The sequence below is a fragment of the Manacus candei genome, unplaced genomic scaffold, assembly GCF_025592945.1.
Source record: "Manacus candei isolate 608988 ecotype Guabito, Panama unplaced genomic scaffold, ASM2559294v1 h1tg000014l, whole genome shotgun sequence".
Taxonomy (NCBI): domain Eukaryota; kingdom Metazoa; phylum Chordata; class Aves; order Passeriformes; family Pipridae; genus Manacus; species Manacus candei.
In genome coordinates, this window is record NW_026138062.1 from 30,666,968 (window position 1) to 30,687,970 (window position 21,003).

Below are 21,003 nucleotides of genomic sequence, written 5' to 3' on the forward strand. Positions count from 1 at the left end.
TTTCTTATTACTCACAAGACCTACATTTTGAAACTGGAGAAATTTTTATAAGTTTCTTGTGAACCCTGCATTTTCTAACACTGCCTTTAAAAGCTTGTCTGTGAGAGATTTGTAAAAACTCAGCAAATTAACCACGTTAGCAAAACAGCAGAGATGGTCACTGCAAATGTTTCCAGTAAAGTATAACTCCCACTCTGGGTCACGTTACCAAGTGCATGGATTGGGCTACAGCACGCTTTCCATAAAACCTAACGATTCCCTGTGCGCACACTAAGGGCTACATAGTTTAAATATGGATGTTCTGGGGAAAGAAAAGAAAACAAACCCAAAACCAAAACTAAGCCTATTTCTCAGGCAAAAAGTAAAAAAATAGTTCCAATCCATCAGCTGAACGCTGGCTAGCAAAAATTGAGAAAGACTTTCACTCCAGGTGCTGGAGTGTGCAGCAGTACCTGTAATTCATCTAATTCCAGCCTACTGCACTTGTGGTAGTGGCTATAAACCTACCATGACCTGTGAGGGCACAGCAAAACCTGCTTGATCTGTCTTGTCACTTGGCATCATGCTTCACGGGTTGCAGCCCTGATGACCGCCCAGCATCTGTGCCCCTTGGTTTGAAGAAGAGGTGAATGGGGCCTGAGTGCCCAGTTTTAGCTCTGTGTGCTTCATAGCATTAGAGGAATTTTTCTTTTCTGCTTGAGAAGGAAAGATGGCATTTTGTATCAAGCAGAACTTTGACAAAGAGTTGCAAATTCGTTTTCTCCTCTGTAAAATGGGGAGAAGCTCGCCTGAGCTCTCTTTATCTTCCTATTTGCTATACACAATGTTTGGATCTTTTAAAACTCCACCTTCAGGGGGTGCAGACCACCAGAAAAGGAGGCTGTGCGAAAAGCGAGCATCTCCTCAGATTGGCCTTGACTCAGTTTAACTGCTTAGCCCAGGTTCTGAAAAAAACCATATGCATTTTGAGGATGTAGGGGGGAAGGGTCTAATTCTGCAACTTGGTAAATAAATAAAGCTATAAAAAAAAAAAAAGGCCATTTGACTAAAGCATTGTAATGGCCATCCGCATACAAAATGACACATCCCTGAATAATGGGCTGGAGCAGATGGGCGATAATCTCTCTTATTCATACATAAACTGCTCTGTTTTCCAGCTGGGGGCAGTAACAACAATGTTTATAATTAAGGCTTTCTAAACTGAGCACCTAGTGTGGAAAGGCAAACTGGGAGAGCAGGGCTGCTGACCAAGTAAGTGCTTTGATGACCAACAATTTAGTCTAAATAAAACCGTTTTGGTGTAGAAAGTGTTTACTTTTTAGTAGCGCAGATGCAAAGCATATGAAAAGGTTCATCAATTCCCATCTATAAAACACATAATTCAGCACAGGCCTATGAAAATTAACCTGAATTCATAAGTAGAGCAAAAAAATGAAAGCAGGTCCCAAGAAAAATGTAATGCTCCCTTTGTTAGCGTTAAACTACACGTTTCTTCTGCACTCCTCTTTGTTTTTATCCCTAGTTTCTGGCAGTTTTCTAAAATACTTTTTAAATGGCACTATTTCCTCCTTCAATAAGCAGAAAACCTTCTTCCTCTGCCTAGAAGACTTTCCTTTTCAAATTCCTTCAAAATACTATTTTTCTGATCACTCATTCTGCATACTTTTGTTCCGTTTAAGTAGGATTATATGTATGGAAGTGACATGATTTTTTTGAGGTACCAAAATAGAGCAAACCTTATGTACAGTAGTAGTTATTGTAGCAGGTATGAGCTATAGTGCCCGGAAAATTTTACATGGTTCCTTGAATATGAGGAACAGGAAAAAATACAGGAGATAAACCAGTAAAATCATTTGGACTCCAGAGTAATACACCTTTTAAAAGCAACCCACCTAATGATGTTGGGACATCAGCCCTGCAATTAGAGGTGCAGAAAAGGCCAAAGCAGCATCAGTAGGGGACAAGACCTGGAGGTCCCAGTTAAAACCCTGAAGTTTGAGCTGATTCAGAATATCGAGGGAATACCAGAATAATAGTATCTAACATAAAATATTAGTAGAAAATATTAGTATATGTAGCATTATATATAACATCAGAATAAAATGTTAGGGTATGTTATTTTCTATATATCCCCAGACATTGTAGAAAAGCTAAATGGGCAAAATAAAACCCAGGAAACGTATGGGAAAGTCATTAATGATCTATCCGTGTAATGATAATAAAATGGAGATGAACTGCATTGGATACTTAACAAAATCATCAATCTGGGCAATATTGAATTCATAAAATACTGGATTTTTAAAATACAGTTCTCACTTTCACAGTTAAAAATGTATCTGAATAGCTCATTTTCAAACCCAGAGTTCCATCCTCTATCTTTAGTTCCTAATTCACATTACATTGCATCTGTCAAGTTACTTACACCTGTCCCAGGTGGATACAATACACTTTCAAGTCAAAAGTTACAGCCAGATGTCTCGATGATGGGACAAGGAAGTTGGGAATTAGGCTTGCTATCTGTAAAGTGCCATTTTTGGTACCATAAAACCCTCTGTAAACTGAATATTGGTAAATACAAGCAAATATCTAAAATCATTTAAAATCTCTTCTCCTGCTCTTTGACTAAAAAAACCACAACTGATTTACAAACTATAAACAAAATCCACTCATGCAAACAACTTGGCACTGAGTCTCTTTCACGTGTAATTGAAACCAGCTGAGGAATTGTGTCTCTAAAAATGGGGGATGTCAAAGAGTAAACACAAACTTAAATATAGCAATATGGATTCAGCAGTTATGTCCATAGAATACTTGTCTTTGTGTTCACTCACCAATACAGTACTAATCATATATCAAATTGATTTGGTTTTCTTTCTTTTTTACTTTCATTTTAGCTAAATATCATGTCAGAAGTTACATGGTGTGCTAAAGCACTGGCCTTTTGTATTTGGAGGTCTAGGTTCAAATCCACTCGATTAATTTATCCCCTCGATGTGGTCATTTGCACGTCTCCAAATCACCGTGTAACTTGACTTAGCTATACCTTGTGCCTGAGGGACTAAAAATAACATGAGTGTCTCACTTCTGGACTGAGGTTCATTGCTAAGTTTGAAGAACTCTCAAAAAAGTGTCTTGATTCATGAATCAATCACACACACATATATATATATATATTATTTATATATATATATATATATAGCCTGAGAAACCCATGGAAAAGAAATTAAAAAAAGATAAGACTGAAGGGCTGCCTGGCTTGTGCCATGAGCAATGTTTAATGATCATTTTTACAGCAAGGAAACCTGACATTACATATCTCAATGTATAGAGGTCACTAGTCAGAAGTTTAAGGAAATAGGATAAACTTATCTAGGTGTGAACATTTAAATTTGTGCATACGCATACATGTATATAAAAGAACGTACTGGAAGAAAAATACTAGTGTTTCATTACATATGTTCATGTAATTCTAGCACTAAACAAAGCATCACGAAAATTGCTAACAAATTTGAAATATGCTCCTGCAGAATAAAAGCAAGCAAAGGGAAGGGTTTCTTAGATTAATACATGAACAGCTGCATCCCCAGTTTAGTCTCCTGCCTGGTATGAATAATGGATGGACTAAGAGGCAAAATGCACAATAATGTTCTTTTATTAATGAAACTAATATATATCTATATTTGGTGGCCAGCAGTAAATTAAGACAAGTGAAAAGAATAACAGTCACTGCTCACTTTCAAAAAATGCAGTTACTCTAATTCAGTAATTACTGACCTGACAGAAAATATCAGCCCACAACTGAAATAAGGCTCTTCCTGTTGCAAATCCAACACATATATCAAAGCAGCTGTAGTTTTTTAATATCTGTTCATAAGCACGCAGTTCAGTGTTTTCCAAAATAAAAAAATGAATTTACATGGATCAGGATTTCTGTAACATCGAGTAATAGAAATCAGGACGAAGACACTCCTTAAAGAAAAATCCTGGAAAAATTCTAGTTGCACCTTAGTATTAGGTGATAGAAACTACTATTTTAAACTCATACTCTGTTACTTCAAATGAAATGTATTTCCAAAAATGGCTTGTTAACCATTTGGTAGTGGGTGTCAGGATTACTAAATGTTGATGCAAAATACATTAGTGCTTGATGAAATACTTCAGACCCAGCAGCACCAAACTATTAGAGGCAATCCACTTGTCTGCTGCTAAGAAGCTCTACCTTTCCTCATATGGATTGCAGAACAGTTTCATATCTTGAATAAGAATGCTATCCGTACATTTTAGTTGCCATTACAATCATACAGTGCTCAAAGTTCTCACTCTGTAACCCCAAGCCAGGAAAAATAAAACGTCAAAATGTGACAATGAAAATGTGGGTTTTGCAGACCTGTGAAGCATAAGTGCACTTCAGATCCTCTTATTATTTATTGAAAGAGCTTGAAGTAGAAATGCCCTGGAAATCCATAGTGGACTGGTTCATGCACCAGCAAACCACCAGATGAACAGGAGGTGAAAGAATACATCTGTTAAACCAAGGCAATGTGTATAAGAGGCCTTTGTTACAAAAACATCAATGATAATGAAAAAGCTGATTTTTGGAATATACCCACATGCACAAGAGAGTACAGTAGATGAAAATTGCACTTACAAAGCACTTACAGTCATTGAGGTCGATTCCCGTAAGGACCATTCACTTAAGAGAGTTGGACTTGTGAGTCCCTTCCAACTCAGAATATTCTGTGAAATCTATTAAATCTGGGAAATGCTCAAATTTATCTCTCTTACCATCTTCTCTGCATTCCAAAGGCTTGATCTATTGTATTTTGCAATTCTTTGGAAGTAAAAAATAACTGTAACATCATTAAATGAAAAATTTCATTTGTGCAGAATGCAGAGAGGCAATACCATCCAGTGGTGTTATAGACACGAGAAGTGTCAAACTTCATTTTAACATTGGGCAAAATAAGCCTGTTCCTGCAAGTTCTCCAGGGCCCAAGCACTCTGTCTGTGGCCAGAAGTGCCCCATTTGGTAGTTCTGACATGTTAAACATTAAACATTAGAGTATGACTTGTGTGGTTTTGCTTTCACTAGATAAATACTGACTTTGCCTCTCTGTGACTTTATACATTTTTATTCGATAAGCTGTTTGGGTGAGAAAGGCTCTGCATGTCTCTCAGCCCAGGAGAGTAACCACAATAATGCCCCTGGGTCTGCAAGCATATCTTTACAAAGACCAATTAGATCAAATCCAGGGAAAACTTGAGATAAAAATGAAAAGAAAAACACAGTCAAAAAATATCTCAGGAAGTTTCTGAAGGGTTAGGAAGCCAGAAATATTTGATCCTACAAACTACAGCAGCATAAGGTGGTAGATTAGGTGAGACCATCAGGGTTATTTTGCTTAACATTTTTTATTATTAAGCAAGGGAGTGCCTTTATGTATATTTAAATGAATAGATTTAAAGCAAAGTCTCTAAAGCTTTCCCAACAATAGTAGAAAGCTAATATCTTGGGGTTTATTTTTAAAGACATCTTTAAAAAGATGTTCTGTTGTTTAGTCATCTTTGTCCTTTATAAAAAGCAATATCCTAGGCTAAATTTCAAAAAAAAATTCTTATACATTTTCTTCTGTGTAACTTACCTAATTTTAAATACATTCAGATTTTACATATACATTTACCATTTTCATATAGCAGATTTTAAAAATAAAATTGGAATTTAATACAAGTATTTTTATTTATTCAACCAGAAATGTTTACATTTCTCAGGGGAGAGTATCTATTACCACAGGGTGATGTGATGTGGCTTAAACTTTAAGTGCTTATTTCCTATAAGCATTAAAAAAAAATATTTTAAATGGAAATCTGTATTTCATAGAGTGGTAATATATGCCGTTCTTTTCAATTTTCACACAGAATTGCATACTGTATGCAGTATATTCACTGTGTGTAAATGATCTAGGTATTCTTCTGTTTCACATTAAAAATAATCAAAAGCTGAATTGGTTCAAGGCTAAGAAATGTAGAAGGCATTGAAAATACTAATTAGAGCTCTTACCTAAAAGATAAGCAGTAAACAAAGAAATTTTTGGCGGATGAAAAGTGTTGGATTTTGTAGCAATTATTATTTAAAATATGGAGATGAACTTAACAAAGTTTATTATTTTACTGTTTTAAAGTAGTGCTATAAAGGTTCTAGACACAAAAATAGTAGTTCATCAATTTAACCTAACTAAATCCATTTGCTATAGTAGTTCTGTACTCCTGCCCATCCTTCTGTCTCTGTTACATCATTATTGAATGCTGGTTGCGTTATTTGAAAGTGTGGATTGCTATAATGCTATTCTGCACCATTATGATGGATTTAGTTTTCATTTTATTCTCAAAAATATGTTGACTATAAATACATCTCTGCTCTCCTATGGGGCTCACATTGTAACTTGGTAAATTTTCTAGAGAAATCGATCATGCATACCTCAAGAGAACACAATAAATCCTTTGAAGTAGAATAAACTTTTGGCTGCAATCTTTTAAATAGGTTTTTATTATGGGGACAAATTTTACAAGCCTTATCAGTGAAACCTATTCAGTTCTCGAAGTTATCTTTGCCTCCAGTGCCATGATTTGATACTTGGTTGCATTTTGTATGTCATCTTACTAGACACCTGCCTTTTCCCATTTTGCTTTTTCCAAAACAGTCACAGGTCATGATTGAAGAAGGTAGCCCTGCTTCAGAAGGCAGCTAACCATGTGTCAAAGTGCTCTTGCTGAATCAAGTCCATCCTGTTGAACTTAAAATTTTACAGTGATTTCAGGGACTACAGTCTAATATCCCATAATCAAAAAAACAGCAAATGAACTTAAAATTTTACAGTGATTTCAGGGACTACAGTCTAATATCCCATAATCAAAAAAACAGCAAAACTCAGTCCCATGCTTGAAATTGTTAGTTAGACTAAGGCTGCCCTTACTTGGGTTGCAGATTCACCTTGTAAATTGTGCCAGAAAAGCGGAAGAAAGAATGTGGCTAGAAGTTATAGCCATCTTATTAAGACTTGGGTTCTTAATAGTGGCAGAATCATCAAAAAGTAGAGCCATCAAGTAAACATCCTTTTTTCCTATTCCTAGATACCTTATATAGACATAGATAAAATTAGCAGAATATTTAATTCGGTAGACCTTGGTTAACAGGAAGAGACAGCATGGTCAGGCTAAACGGGTCTTTCCGTCACAGCTTTTCAGCGTTCTCCCTAAGAACATCCATTGAGCAGCATGATGTGTCAGGGAGCTGGGCTAGCTCCCTTTGGTGTTTGTTTTTCTCTCTTGTCTGACAACTTCATCACAATCCATCTTTGTTAGATGATTGCACTGACTTGAGCACGGATGAGTGTGTATCGGCCTTCATTAGGTCAAATCAAAGACAAACGTACATCTCTGCCCTGCCTGTAGAAACAGATTTATACTTTGACAAGGGTGGGGGAAGGTCAGTTGATATTTGGCTTGAAATTCGAATCTGTTAAAGGATGAAATTAATAGCATCCAGAAGTAGAACATATGGCATTCATATATATGGCACTGTATCTGCTTGATGATGTCACACTACCTCTTAAGGTTTGGGACATGCACTTTTTAAAGCATTTAGCTGTGTTGTGGGCTCAACCTTTCAGACCTGACTGAGACAGAAGAGGTTTAATTTGGTCTGAACATTTATTATCCCTGGTATTTGCAGGCCACATAAAACCTCATGGTTTTCATTACCTTTGCGTTTCACACACAGCCTAATTTCATTTATTCTTATTTTATGCCCCTGCCAGACCACCGCTCTTGATAAGGAGAGGCAGGTTTTCCGACGAAGACGCAACCAGGATGTGAGGGGACGTTATAAGGCACAACAAGCTCCACCTGAACTCAACTCCGAATCGGAAGATTATTCACCAAGTTCATCCGAGACTGTTCGCTCACCTAACTCACCCTTTTAATAAAACACTTTTACTCAAAAGTCTTGGCTTTAACCCTTTGAGACCCTGAAACTTCTTCAGACCTGTGTGGAATGATTACAACTGATCTATCCAGCAGTATACGCTGGGATGGTGGAATGCAAAAGGGTGCTCACAGAATCTTTGTAAGAATAATTTCCTAATTGATTGAAATACTTGTTCTCTGTTTAGATTGCAACTTGCTGCTAATATGATCCTCAAAGGGTTAAGGCTATTTTGCTTTTTTATTTAAAGATAGAAGCAGTGAATGTTTTCATCAGTGGAGCTAGGAACTGCAGTATGTAATTTTAGCACATGTTAACCCTCTGAGTAAACGATCAACTTAAATCTTGACAACCCACATTAGGGTTTTATTCTGGCTTTTTTGCTTTTATACGCACATATCTTTTATAGTATCCTGAACTTCCTTGCCTGTTTCTGGCCAAAAATATATCAAATGTACTATTGCTTAGGAGTTACAGATATAGGCTTAAAAATGAAAATAAAATTAAACAAATGGTATCTTCTACAGCAGCTCATTGTACTTCCACAGTGACTGTTATTGGAAGACATTATGCAGGCTAAATGGGAAATTCAGTTTAGGGCATCCTCATGGTTTACAGAAGATGACATGATGCTGGCCACAAAAGGTTGCTTCCATATAGTTTTCTCCTAATGACAATGTTGAGTCTTGGAAAGTGGCTTGAGGACACGTTCTGTCATGTAACAGTATGTAATGATCTAGTTGAGAAGTTCCTGTTTCCTTTGAGCCACATTCCGAAATGTACAGGCATCCTCTCAGCACAACCTCGTTATTCTAGCAGTCGTTTTAAAGGATTAACATTGATGAATGGAAGAACTACCCTTAAAATAGCTAGAGTACTTCTAAATCAGGGAAAAGACAAGTAATTTAATATATGTGTAAACCCTAAACTGAATTAGCAGAAGTTTTGTGTTAGAATGGAGAAACTAAAAATGATTCACCAGTTCTATTTGTAATATTTAATAAAATGGGTATTTACACAGAGTGTATATATATTTCTAGTTTGTTAAAACCTCAACACAGCATTATAGCTTTTTATTTGACCATTATCCTAAAGGTGGCTTCTATAAAAATAGTACACTGTGTAGACTTTTGCTTCAGATGTGATAATTTGAAGAAAAAAATTACCTGGCTCAGAATTTCACTTGAATGAAAAAGGCAACTTTCAAAATCATGTTCTAAAATAAAAAATAGCATTGTGAAATTTATAGTTTCTCTTATTACTCATATAAAATAGAATTTTTCTCCTCTAAAGTTAGTTTTCTCACAGTGTTTTTTAAAAGTCACATAAATGTGGTTTCCTCTCTCTTTCTTTCTTCCTTTCATATCATACAGCTCAAAGTATCAATATGCTCCCTAAAATGATATGCAGTTTTTCTGATCTTTCTGGGAAGCATAAATAAATTTTGCAGAAACAAGGCTAGTTGCCCACAGTATTGTTCCCATTGTGAGTTGTGTTTGCTCATGGAACTGTCCATATGGCAGCAAATGTGCACCTGCAAGTTGTTGGAGCTAGTGTAAAGCTCTTTTGCACTTCTAGTTGGAACTATCTAGTTGGAAGTTGAACTGTATTTCAAGAAACACTGGAATTCTGTTTTTCCATCCTACAAAGTGCATCTTTCATTACCTCAGACATGAAAATTTATATATTAAAAACTTGGAATATTTTAAACACAGGAATTTCGTCTTGTGAACCTTCACACAAGTGGTACAAGTAGCTAATATATTTTTTTTAATTCACCCAATATTAAAAAGCTAGAAGTGAGATGCTTAGTTGAAACTAGTTCTCCAGGCTTCCTTGGCAATATAGAGAAATGAACATTCCAGGTTTGATTCATTTCACCTGTCATGGGCATGAATTTTAAGCAGGACTCACATTTTAATTAACCGATTTGTCTCACTACATTGACTGTAGAAGGAACTGCTAGTGGAAGCTTACATCAGACACCAAATTTCAGGTTATGAGTTTAGTGGCAAGTCATCTAAGTCATCAGGAAACTCTGATCTCTGAATGCATGTCCATGGGCAGAAGGCCTGTGCATGGCTTCATTACTCTGTCTGGAACCTGAATAACAGCATCTTAACCCAAGTGAAGCAAATAAGCACCTTGTTGGAGAATTCCACTGGGGCAGAAGGTTAAGGGACCAAGGAACTGCCATACAAATGCTCTAAGATTTTAGTTTTTGGGAAAGGGCTATGTCTGTTTGAGATCCTTGACTATGACCATCCAACCCTAGTCGCATTGAAGAGAGAAGATGCTGAGTAGATGGGGCACAACCACTGCCATTGTAATGTTAATGGCTGTAATTAGGTAACATTTGGATAGGAGAGGGATTATTTTTCCATAGGATCAAACCCTCAGCCAAGGTAAAGCCTTCCTTGACACTTACCTACACTAATTTACAGTAGGTCAGGATCTGGCATACATTTTTCCAATGCTGGCCTTCCCACATTATATAACAGCCTTCCCTTTAGAAGAGATACAATTCAGCCATGTAATGCAAGACATACATGTGGTAATAAAAAAGCATCCATTAATACCACATGCTCCTTGTCTATTGCAAAAATTTGGCAGCCTTAAAGCAAAGGATGATGTTCATTCTTCTTAATTAGAGAGGGAAGTCAGGAGAAAAAAAAATATAAAAATATGCTTCACTTTATGCATGAGAAATATTATTCAAAAGGCCATCTAGGATATTCCTATGACCTTTGCTTTGCTTTGGAATACAGGATTATCATTAAAATGTTTGGTTCCTTCATCTTGCACCATCTTGTACTACTTAAAATGTATATAAAAAAAATCCTAGATCCTGAAAATCCGACTCATACCCAACATCTTATATGTTTCTGATCTTTCGTTCATGTTTTATGAACATAACTATAAAAATATTTTTTAGTTATTTTTAGGTCTGTGAGAGACTGGGTTTCAAAATATTGATAGCTTATTTTAGGCTTCAAGAAAATGTATCTGAATATTTGAACTGTTTTAAAAGACTTTCAATGATAGGTTTAAATATATCCATATACCCATATATATTTTTTTTAATATAACCATATATATGTATATGTATGTATTGTTTCATGGAAGTAATAATGTCTTAAGCTTATTTGGCAATGACTGCCCTTTCTTTCAATCTAACCTCTGAATTCCTGGGGGTAAGTGAAGACAGAATATATGGCCCTAAAAAATATTTGCAACACCAATGAAAAAAAGAAATCAAACATAATAGGCTATTTCTAATGTGATAATCTGGGAGAGCACATAGCACACTGTGGTCTTTTTACTGTAATATGTACCAGTCCTTCTGACTTCTTTCTTCATTTCCTTTTTGAATTTTTAAGCATTGTATTGCTGCTAAATGTAGCAACAATTGCTTTTTTTAATGCTTGTTATATATACAAGACCAACTTCCTCCCACTAAGCCTGGGTAGTTAGCAGAGACGGATGGCACTTGTGGTAGGCACCATCTATCACCGAGGAGATGGAGAGGAACACCTCCAAAGGGTGATTCAGGTCATCTAATGTTTCATCTCTGGAGATGCCTGACAGTTTGATCTTAGTATTAACAGGAAAGTAGACTAGGGTCACTTCCAGATTAATTCCTCTCAATTAAATATAAGCAGGGATAACATGGACTCCAACCTAAGTGCAATATTCTAGTGAGTTTACATGCAGTGAGCAAACTTTGATGTGAAAATATAGTACTGATAGCACAGGATTAGTTGAATAATGGTGAGCCGGGAGTTGTTTTATCTAATTTCATCCATCTAGGAGTTTAGCATCTAATCTAGGGCAGTAATCTAAATTTCCCTTATAGGTGCTAGAGACTGCTTCTCTAACGGATAATTAAAATTCTAGGATGGATTAATCACTCACCAGATGATGGGCCTAGCCTAAATGTATTTAGAACATGATTTATTAAGCCATGACATATAAATTAGTATTTCTGTAAGTTACAATTTTCATAGCATTATTATACAAAAAATCCAGAATATTATGGTTCTACTCAGAGGGTTAACAGAAAAGCACTAGGCATGCTGATTACATTGGTGTATCCAAACTGCTTTGCTTTTTTAGCCAGTGTTTGCTGATTTTTTCAGAAAATTCTTGAAAAATTTCAAGTTTGAAATTATTTAAGTGTTGTTGTTTAAGGAATTTCTATAACCAAATTAATCTTATTTTTAGCTCAACTTATCACAGGAATAATATGTATCATTGATGCAGTGTAAGTCTGTAGTTATCAATTTTATTAATTCCACAAGTGATTCCAGAAATCTCTCTTTTTTTAAGTACTTACTATAGAGCTTACTATGGTGGCATAGGTGACTGAGACTGTCTTTCTTATTGGTAAACAAACAATATTGTAATTTCAAGAAAGTCCTAAGAATCAGCTTTTCAGTTAGGTAGTGTACTAGTTAGGGGAAAGCTATCTCATTACATGCATTGTGTAAATCATCTTTGTAGATGAAGATTGTTCATATTAATGAACACATTCTTTTTCCTTGGCATTGTAGCAGAAACTGTTTACTTGTTTAAGAACAACCAATACATTAATTTGCTTCAGACTGTTAGAGGGGAAAGTGAGATTCCAGTCATTGACAATGTTACTGCGTTACAGTAGCCCTCATCTAATTTAAATGTGGTGCATACTACAATAAGGAAAGCCAAACCTGTGAATAAACTCCTGAAAAAGCCTGGTGGGTCTTTATTCAGTTGGGTGCTCACATACAGTAGCATATGACAGAAGGAAGGCTTTCAAGAATTGTTGAAATGAAAGCGATATATCCACAAATAAGAGCTAAATTGCAATCCTTTCCCTATGGGGCATATATGCTTGAAAAGAAAAAAAATAAAGAAAAGAAGAGAAAAATTGGCTCTGAGGTTTGCAGTGCTACTATATTACCACAGGGCAAGTACATTAAATCATTGTTATTTACTAGCCTGGGGTATGTGTTAGAAAATGGCATCTTTTTTATTTAGTTTAAATTGTGGGCAGGAAGAGCTTTCCTAATATTATTACAGTGCTTGCTAGTGCTGCCATGGTTAAGGCTGTGTTAGTATTTCCATTATAAACTCTTAGTCTCAAAGGTTTTTAATTTGATTGTAAAAATTTGCTTCAGGCAGAAACTTGGCATACAATTTTTCAGCTCAGAGTGATTCTTTTCCTAAAATATGAGAGAAATCAACTTGACCGCTTCAACATTTATTTTCTGATTGTACACAAACATTCACAGACACAAACGTGGTTTTTATGCCGCTCATTTCAGCTGAGTTACATTTTCAAGCACATCTTGCAGGTTTTAACTACAAAGGTGACAGCTCAGAACTTTTGGGCATTTTGAAAACGAGGGAGAAAACTCAGTGATCAAGAGCAAAAATGTTCCACATGTGGGAGAGTTTTATTTTGACGTGACAAGCATTTTAAGTTTGCACAGTAATGGGTATGTATACACCCTACTGAGTGCTTATGTAATTCCTAAACCCATTAGTTTAACTCATTCCACGTAGAAAATGCTAAATGTGAATATGCTGAATTTCCCTATGAGACTGAGTAAAGAAGCAGTTTTGTTCTGTGTTTTATAGTAACACCATAGACAAAGCTGACAAGACACCAGTGAAAAGGGTCCACAAAGAGACGAATCAAAGGAACATGTTTTCTCTTAAGGGAAAAAATTGTCTGAACAAGACAGAGTTGAAGGCTCACACTGAACAAGAGGGGTTTTAAAAGCAATTTAAAAAGCATAAGTGTGGAATCATTTGAAAACTGTAAAAGTGCAAGGGAGCCACACAGTGTAGTGAATTCATGCACGGAGCTAATCACATACTAAGCTGGAGCAAATTTACAGCTACAAACAGGCATAATTAATACACAAATCAAACACACACAGACGCAGATGGAATTGAAATCCTATTTCTTTTAGCAAACCTAATGCAGACCTCTTCCTCATATATTCACTAAATGAGACCGTGTGTAGCTATTTGAAGTAGTGTTGCATACAGGCTAGTGGGGAAATTAGGTGTTTAAAAAATGGCTGCAAATTAATTGTTTTTAGTAGCAATTCTGCAGCATGCTTCTACCTCAGTGGGTCCTTTGGGAAATGACAGCTTTCAAAAAGTGATGTCTATGCATTTTATACTTGTCTGCATATATACTTGGATAGCCCATGCCAAATGGCTTCAGTAAGAATTGAGTTGCTATATTGAGGCTTCATGTTGTCTGCATTTTTTTGTAGCAGAGGACAGAGGAAGGGACAAAGTATCCATGAAAAAAAGAATTTGTGGATTGACCCACCTGTAATGGAGATGTCTTCCTGATCCTTTTTAGTGATTGACTTGAGTGATAAACCACAGCACTCAGTCATGTTCACAAGTATTCTCTGTACCTAAGTGGGGGGAGGGGGGCACCAGATAGAGTTGTGCCATTTTCTAGGCACCCACTTACAGTGCTGCACATTTTGTCAAGCCATGTGTAAATATCAGATGGGGAAAATAACTGTTTACACCAAATGATAGAGCTAGAAAAAACATATAGGAAGTGATTAGCCATGACAAATGTAGACTGACCTTTGGAAGATGGTTTCCGACCAACTGTCAGACAGATTTTTGAGAGTTTTTCCAATAGAACCATTGGAATCAAGAAACTCCAATTGATTTTTAAGTGCAACTTGATCTGTTAATGAGAAACTTTCCTCTTGAGGTGTTTCTGATACATCCTCATATATGTGTCCTTTTGTAGGAAGATTCTGGACTCAGAAAGCCAAAAGATACCTTTATTTCTATGTATCCAACAGATTTTAAGGTTAGTGATAAGTTATTCAAACACATCTAATTTTAGGTGTCTGGAGAAAAAACCCACAGTGATGAAAAAGAAGCTTAACTTACTTGTCTAGAGTTACTCTCAGGAAGAGCTGACATTACTACTATGACTATTACTGCTGCTGCTATTACTGCTATTTCTGTTACCACTACCACCATTGCTGTTCAGAGGCAATTATTTTTTTGACCTGCACTTCTCCATTAGGTGCCTGGAAAGCTTCAAACTTGCTAATAAGACCAGAAGGGTCTGATATAAATAAAAGCACCTATAAATTTATTTTCTTTTCAAACAGAATGCCCACAGCTATTGAATCTGGGGCCCATCATATTGTGAGAGTTTGAGAATTGGAAAGAAAGATATTGGTAAATTGAAAGAGAGGATTACTTGTAAGGTATAAATACAATGTCCAAGGAAATTCCTGGTGCTGTATCTTGCAAAGGAGAGTGATACACTTTTTTTCTCTTCTGAAAATCCAAGCATGTAGGAAAAGGCAAATAAACCTTTAAAGGATGAACTTCTGGCAATTTGGTGTTTATCGTTAATCTTAACTAGGTGTAGTCTTTGTGAAATTGCTTCACTGTAGAGTTAGAATTTAAGGTAGGTAACATCAGATCTCGACAACTTTTGCCATTGATAGTTAAGGGGAAGGAGGAATCAAATTGACTGACTGATACTAAAACAAGAAGCACTTCAGGAGAGGCATTTGCAGAGAGAGTTGATGTGAAAAAGAAGGGAGGAGGACGATTGTGGAGTAATGCTAAGAGGCCAATTTATCACTTGCCATTTGTGCTGATCTTTGGTGTCTTATCTGAGGGGAAAAAAAAATAACTGGTCCGAGGTTAACCTATTTTTAATTTTATTAAGGAATTAGTAATAAGCATTTATATTCTGCCTGAAAGGAAATTGTTGAAGGATTACTTCAGTGTGAAATTAAATAGCACTTTTCTCATGCATTCTAAAAAACCATCTAAGGAAGTAGTGGCCTTTAAACAAATTTCTAAATTATTTCAATTTAGAAAAGTTTCATTTCATTTGAAAAGTAAGAAACTTAGGAACTGCTATGTGGTTTGAATGGCATAGATGAATCTCTAATTTTCAAGGTACTAATTAAATTATTTCTGTATGGTCATGCAAAAATAAGGAGGGAAGCCAAATGGGATTTTTCAAAATGCGAAGGAACAGAAATGAGATCTGATATTATCATCTTAATTTTTGAGCTAAGTTTTTAAGTTACTGCTTACTTTTATGTAAAATATTTGCTCTAAGTAGGTAATAGAAGAGTAGAAAAGGAAAAATTACTTAATACTTCAGCTCTAGTCTCAACTTCTAATAACTTCATGATTCTTGAACAGAGAATCATTACAATATATTTCAATTCAGTCATCACAAGCAAGCCACCGAGGAATTAGATCCAACTGCATTCCTGAGAAGCTGTGCACAGGCTTGAAAAATTAGTCATGCAGCCACATCGTAGCTTTCCCACATAAACCTCTGCACCAAAGTGAGTCTCAATGAACATGGTTATAAAAAAAGGAAGTCACTATTCAGAAAATTCTCACTTCATGTGTTAATTTTCCAGCACAGGAGGTGGATTTGGATAGGTGTATGGAAATAAAATATAGTTGTGGACTGAGAGGCTTTGTATCTAGTGCCCTGCAACATTATATGTATGAATTCTCATAAGAAATGTGAATACTATTTTACAGTGCAAGCCTGCTAAATCCCACTAATGACTGGAAGTTTCATTGTAAATGGCTGGATTTTGGGAATTAGCAGATGAATGGAGAAATACAATAAAGGGCCAGAGGATAATACATTGCATAGTGTACGTTTTCATTTATTCTGACGATTTAGTTTTAATTTTGTACTTCATACATTATCAGCAAGTGTGCTGGAGTATAAAAGCTACAAGTAAGGAGTCCAAGTAATATGAGACCCCACCGGGGCTCTGTGATTATTTTTGCTGAAAGGCAGGAAAAGTGCCCTTTTATTTATTTGTGACACAAGACGAATGTTCCCAGAGAAATCACAGAATCAAAGAATATTCTGAGTTGAAAGGGACCCACAAGGATCATCGAGTCCAACTCTTAAGCGAATGGTCCATGTTGATAAAAGTACGTATTTTATCCTACTCTCATTTACAAGTTAATAGTTTCTATTTAACCACTGATTCATGGAATGCTTTTTGATGCAGAAGATAGCTGCAGAACTAAAGAGTCTGTCAGAAGATGTCTGTCTAGAATATTTTTTTTTTCCCCACAGGGATTATAAGCTGACAACAAGGTTATAGGCATGTACTCTCCCTCTTGGACTTAGTCTTCCTGAAAAGTTTGTCTTCCATCTTATTGGCAGCAGAAGTTTTTGGCATGCTGAAATGAAGGCTAGTGATTTGCGAACACCGTAATCCTTCACGAGCCTTCACTGTCAACCCCCTTCTCCTCTGCTCTCTTCCAGACACCTACAGCCCCTCCAGGCCATTTGTTTCTTTCTTCTTCCTTCAATCTCATTCTCTCGTGTGGTGCAAATATTGTACGTCCATGTGTAAAACAGAGCAGAGAAACTGCTCCAGGGAAATAAAAAAGCTTTACCCTGCGTTAATTACCTGGTTCTATTCATTGCTCCAATACATCAGCATGTAAAGAAAAAGGGTATATAAAAAAGTGATTGTTGCAGTGGGAAGACAGGACTCCTTTCAACAGAAGCAATGACTTAAATTGTTCATGAAAGTAAGGGGTAGGGCCTCAAAAGTGTATGTTGTGTTTGTCAGGATCAAGTTCTACACTGTTGTTCTTTATATCTGGATCTTTCAAAGAATTTTTGTTTTGAATAAACTGAAAGAGTGGGAGGATGTGAAGAAATATTGTGGTTACAAAAGAAGAAAGACTTGGAGGAAGTTGGGGCACAATAATTTATGTTTAAACATTGTATACACAGTAAAACTGGGAATATGTGGAAAGGAGGCATCATGTGTTGTCTCCAAATTACCTCTATGTGTTAGGTTTTTCCAATACTTTCTAAAGGACAATGATGGAAGACATGCCGAGGCTCTACCTTGCAGTCACTTGCTCCTGGATGATAGATGACATAGAGTTTTATTATTTGTTGCCACTTAACTTTCAATATGGGAAAAGGCAGTTTCTGAAAATCTTAAGCCTAGATGCTGCCCTGGTTGTAGGTTCTTGCTGTGCCCCAGAGCTGCGCTACCTGGGCCGTGTTTTCCACCTGTCATGGTGGAGGTAGAAAGCTAAACCCTGGCTTATTGTGTGCCAGCATTTGCACTGCTGGTCTCTGCCAGAAAACGCCAACAGCCATGGGGCTTCTCTGCACTGCACAGTCAGCAAAAGCTTCTGCTGATGCCTGAAATACCATTTAGTCTGGATAAATGAAAGCTAGTGAAATCCTCTTTTTGAATGATACTTGAATCCATGATAATATTAAAAGATATGCTTCTGCAAAGGGACTAAAGAATGTAGCTATTGGTGCTGGTTTGTTGCCTCTGCACTGGCTGTGAGCATATGCCAGACACTAAATGGGGCAGCAGACATCAGGCAGCAAACGGAAACCCTGTGGGCAGCTTGCAAATCAGTAGTACATAGTCATAATCAAGTCTTCCCTGGAAAGCAGTTGAGTTGGGGTTTTGCTTTCATTTTTCTAAACAGGAAACATGTTCAAAACTCCAACTTGCCCTCTGTTACTTGTTTCAGTTATGTTCAGGGAAATGGGACTTTGGAAATGTGAAAAAAAAAAAAAGGTAAAGATTAGTAGCAGTACATCAAAGAACTATCCAAGTCTTATCATGATTCTTCTGTTTGGGCAACAGACTGATAAGGAAGATAGGATCTAGATTATGTCCAGCTGCTCATTCTGAACTGCAGACAGATTGCACTCCAGGCAGAGAAATCACTTGAACAGAAATCTTGGTAATTCACTATTTGTTTCCCTTTATGTAACATAGAATTTGGTACTGTTATTTAAGTGCCACTGCCATGTAAATATACCATAATGCTTCAGGATACTCCCCAGATCGTTATCCTTTTATACAAGCTCTAGATAGGAGAAACAAAATACACAGGTAACAAATTTAGTAAATGACATTACGACTAGAAAGTTAAATTTCTAGTACTGAGACATAACTGTCTGTTATGAGAGTTCACTGGATTTTTGATAAAAAACATGCATATGCATGTATTTGAGCAGATACTGAAGTCTGAAGTATAGCAAATTTAATTATGCAATATAGTGAAAAAAGGACATATCTGGTCCAAGGCTTCTCAAATTGCCTGCATTGAAGGAAATCGGTTTATTCTTTTCTGTTACATGCCTGAAAAGATAAATTCACTGACCCTGAAAATATATCTCTTTTTATTCTTGGCCACATCCATAATCCTTCTTTCTTAATAGCTGAAAAGAAAATCATAATTAATATGCCACTAGAGAATTTTCATTATTTCTTCAGAATTACCTCTTAATTTACTAGATTAGCCTGATCAAGTAATGAATTTGTCAGTTTCAGTTTTTCCTTAAGAATATGAAATATCTCATTTTTGACCAGGCAATGCTAAATTAAACTGCAACTGAGGAAGGCATTTGGCCTAGATTCCTTTTGTTACAAATTTGTTCAAACTATTTTCTTAATGCACACTTAATTACTGAAGGCTGCAGAGCCCCACAGGCCCGCTCCACCTGCTGACTTTGCAGCCACAGAGCTGGAAGCAAAGCACAGTGGCCCACCAAGTGGTTCCCCCTGCATTGATAACCACAACACAAAGAGAGGAAGTGTGTTGTAGAAAACAATCCTGCTGCTATAGCACAGCAATTTGGTTGTTTACTGAAATGATGGGTTAAAGTGTCACTAGAGATGTGCAGTCACATTCCTGCAGTAGTGGTCCCTTCAATTTGCCAAAGGAGGAGAAAATCCTGATTTTTTTTCCCTCATATAGGTCCAATTTCCTATGCATCAGTGAAGAACACTATCCTCCCTCACTTGTGTGTGACAGAAAAGTTTTTTAGTTGTCTGTATTCATTTTTTGAGAAGTGTGTTGGTGTTTTTGTTGTTGCTAAGAAAACACCTGTAGATAATTAATTATAGTATTTTCTTCTAATTCATCTGTAGCAAATGAGAAAGTGTCATACATTTCTCTTTTCATGTCAGAACAAATTGATCACTGTTCTCTGCAGTCTTTCCCATGTAACCCAAATGAATCCGTTAAGTAGCAGACTTACTGACTGCATGTATGAGCATGCTCAGTAGCCTAATTTGAGTAAAATATGCAGTGGTTGCCTTTAAAATGTCAACCTTTACCCTTTATAGTAGCTATACTTGGAAGGGAAACTTGTAGGTTCCTACTTGAACTCAAGGTTGACGGTACCATAACTCCCATAGGCTGAAATTTTCTGAGGCCACTGGAAAGGTTTAATGACGTTGTATTCCCCATATAGGAATGCAGACTGGCAGGAAGTGGCTTGTGCTGCCCTGAGGCTGCTAATAAGATCCTAAAAGAGGAACTCAGTCAATCTTTGGAGCTTGAGTGGGATGGAGACTGATATATATATATATATATATATAATACATATATATATTTGAGATAGATGGAAAAATCCAAACCACAAATAACCATGTGGCAGTGAAATTCCTGGAGACCAGCAGTTCGCAAATCAAGAGAACATATCCAGTGAAGAGTGATGAGCTGAAGAGGAGAGCAAAAAACCTGACACACTGTGAACAAAGAAAGAGTTTCCTGACTCCAGGATTTCCGTGACTCATGGTCTAAATGGTTTGGCATGGCAGGAATCAGTGAGGGCCAGCCAGCTGCTCTGGCTGCAGAACATTTCACACTGCATGAGCGTGTAAATGATGTAGTGACAGCGAAATGCAATTCTATACTTAGGAGAGGAGCGGTCAGCTGGCTCGCACAGACCATGCCAGCATAGGGGCTGTCCCAGCTCCCCATTTTGAAGGACTAGACTTTCTGTTTTCTGCCTGATTCCCAAACCTGTGGATTTTTCTTTTAGGTCAAATGAATAGGCTGCTTATGCTTTGACCTCTTGTCTGCAGGTCTGATGCTGTGTTGAACTACAGGGTTATGCTCTGCGTGGGGAAACTTCACAGCAGGCTGGCATGGTGGAAGCCATGAGACACATCAAATGAGTGAAGAGTTTTAGAAGT

The 21,003-nt window shown here is 36.7% G+C and overlaps 1 protein-coding gene across 5 annotated transcripts in view; it reads left to right on the forward strand.

The window, feature by feature from the left end:
* The window catches only part of DCLK1 (doublecortin like kinase 1), a 283,428-nt gene extending 266,779 nt beyond the window's left edge, over window positions 1–16,649 (forward strand). For all 5 annotated transcript variants that reach the window (XM_051778879.1, XM_051778880.1, XM_051778881.1 and 2 more), the window contains one exon: window positions 7,815–16,649. In XM_051778879.1, coding sequence (XP_051634839.1) covers window positions 7,815–7,872 — 58 coding nt within the window. In that variant the 3' untranslated portion in view covers window positions 7,873–16,649. The remainder of the gene's footprint in view (window positions 1–7,814) is intronic.
* Window positions 16,650–21,003: the final 4,354 nt, after the last annotated feature.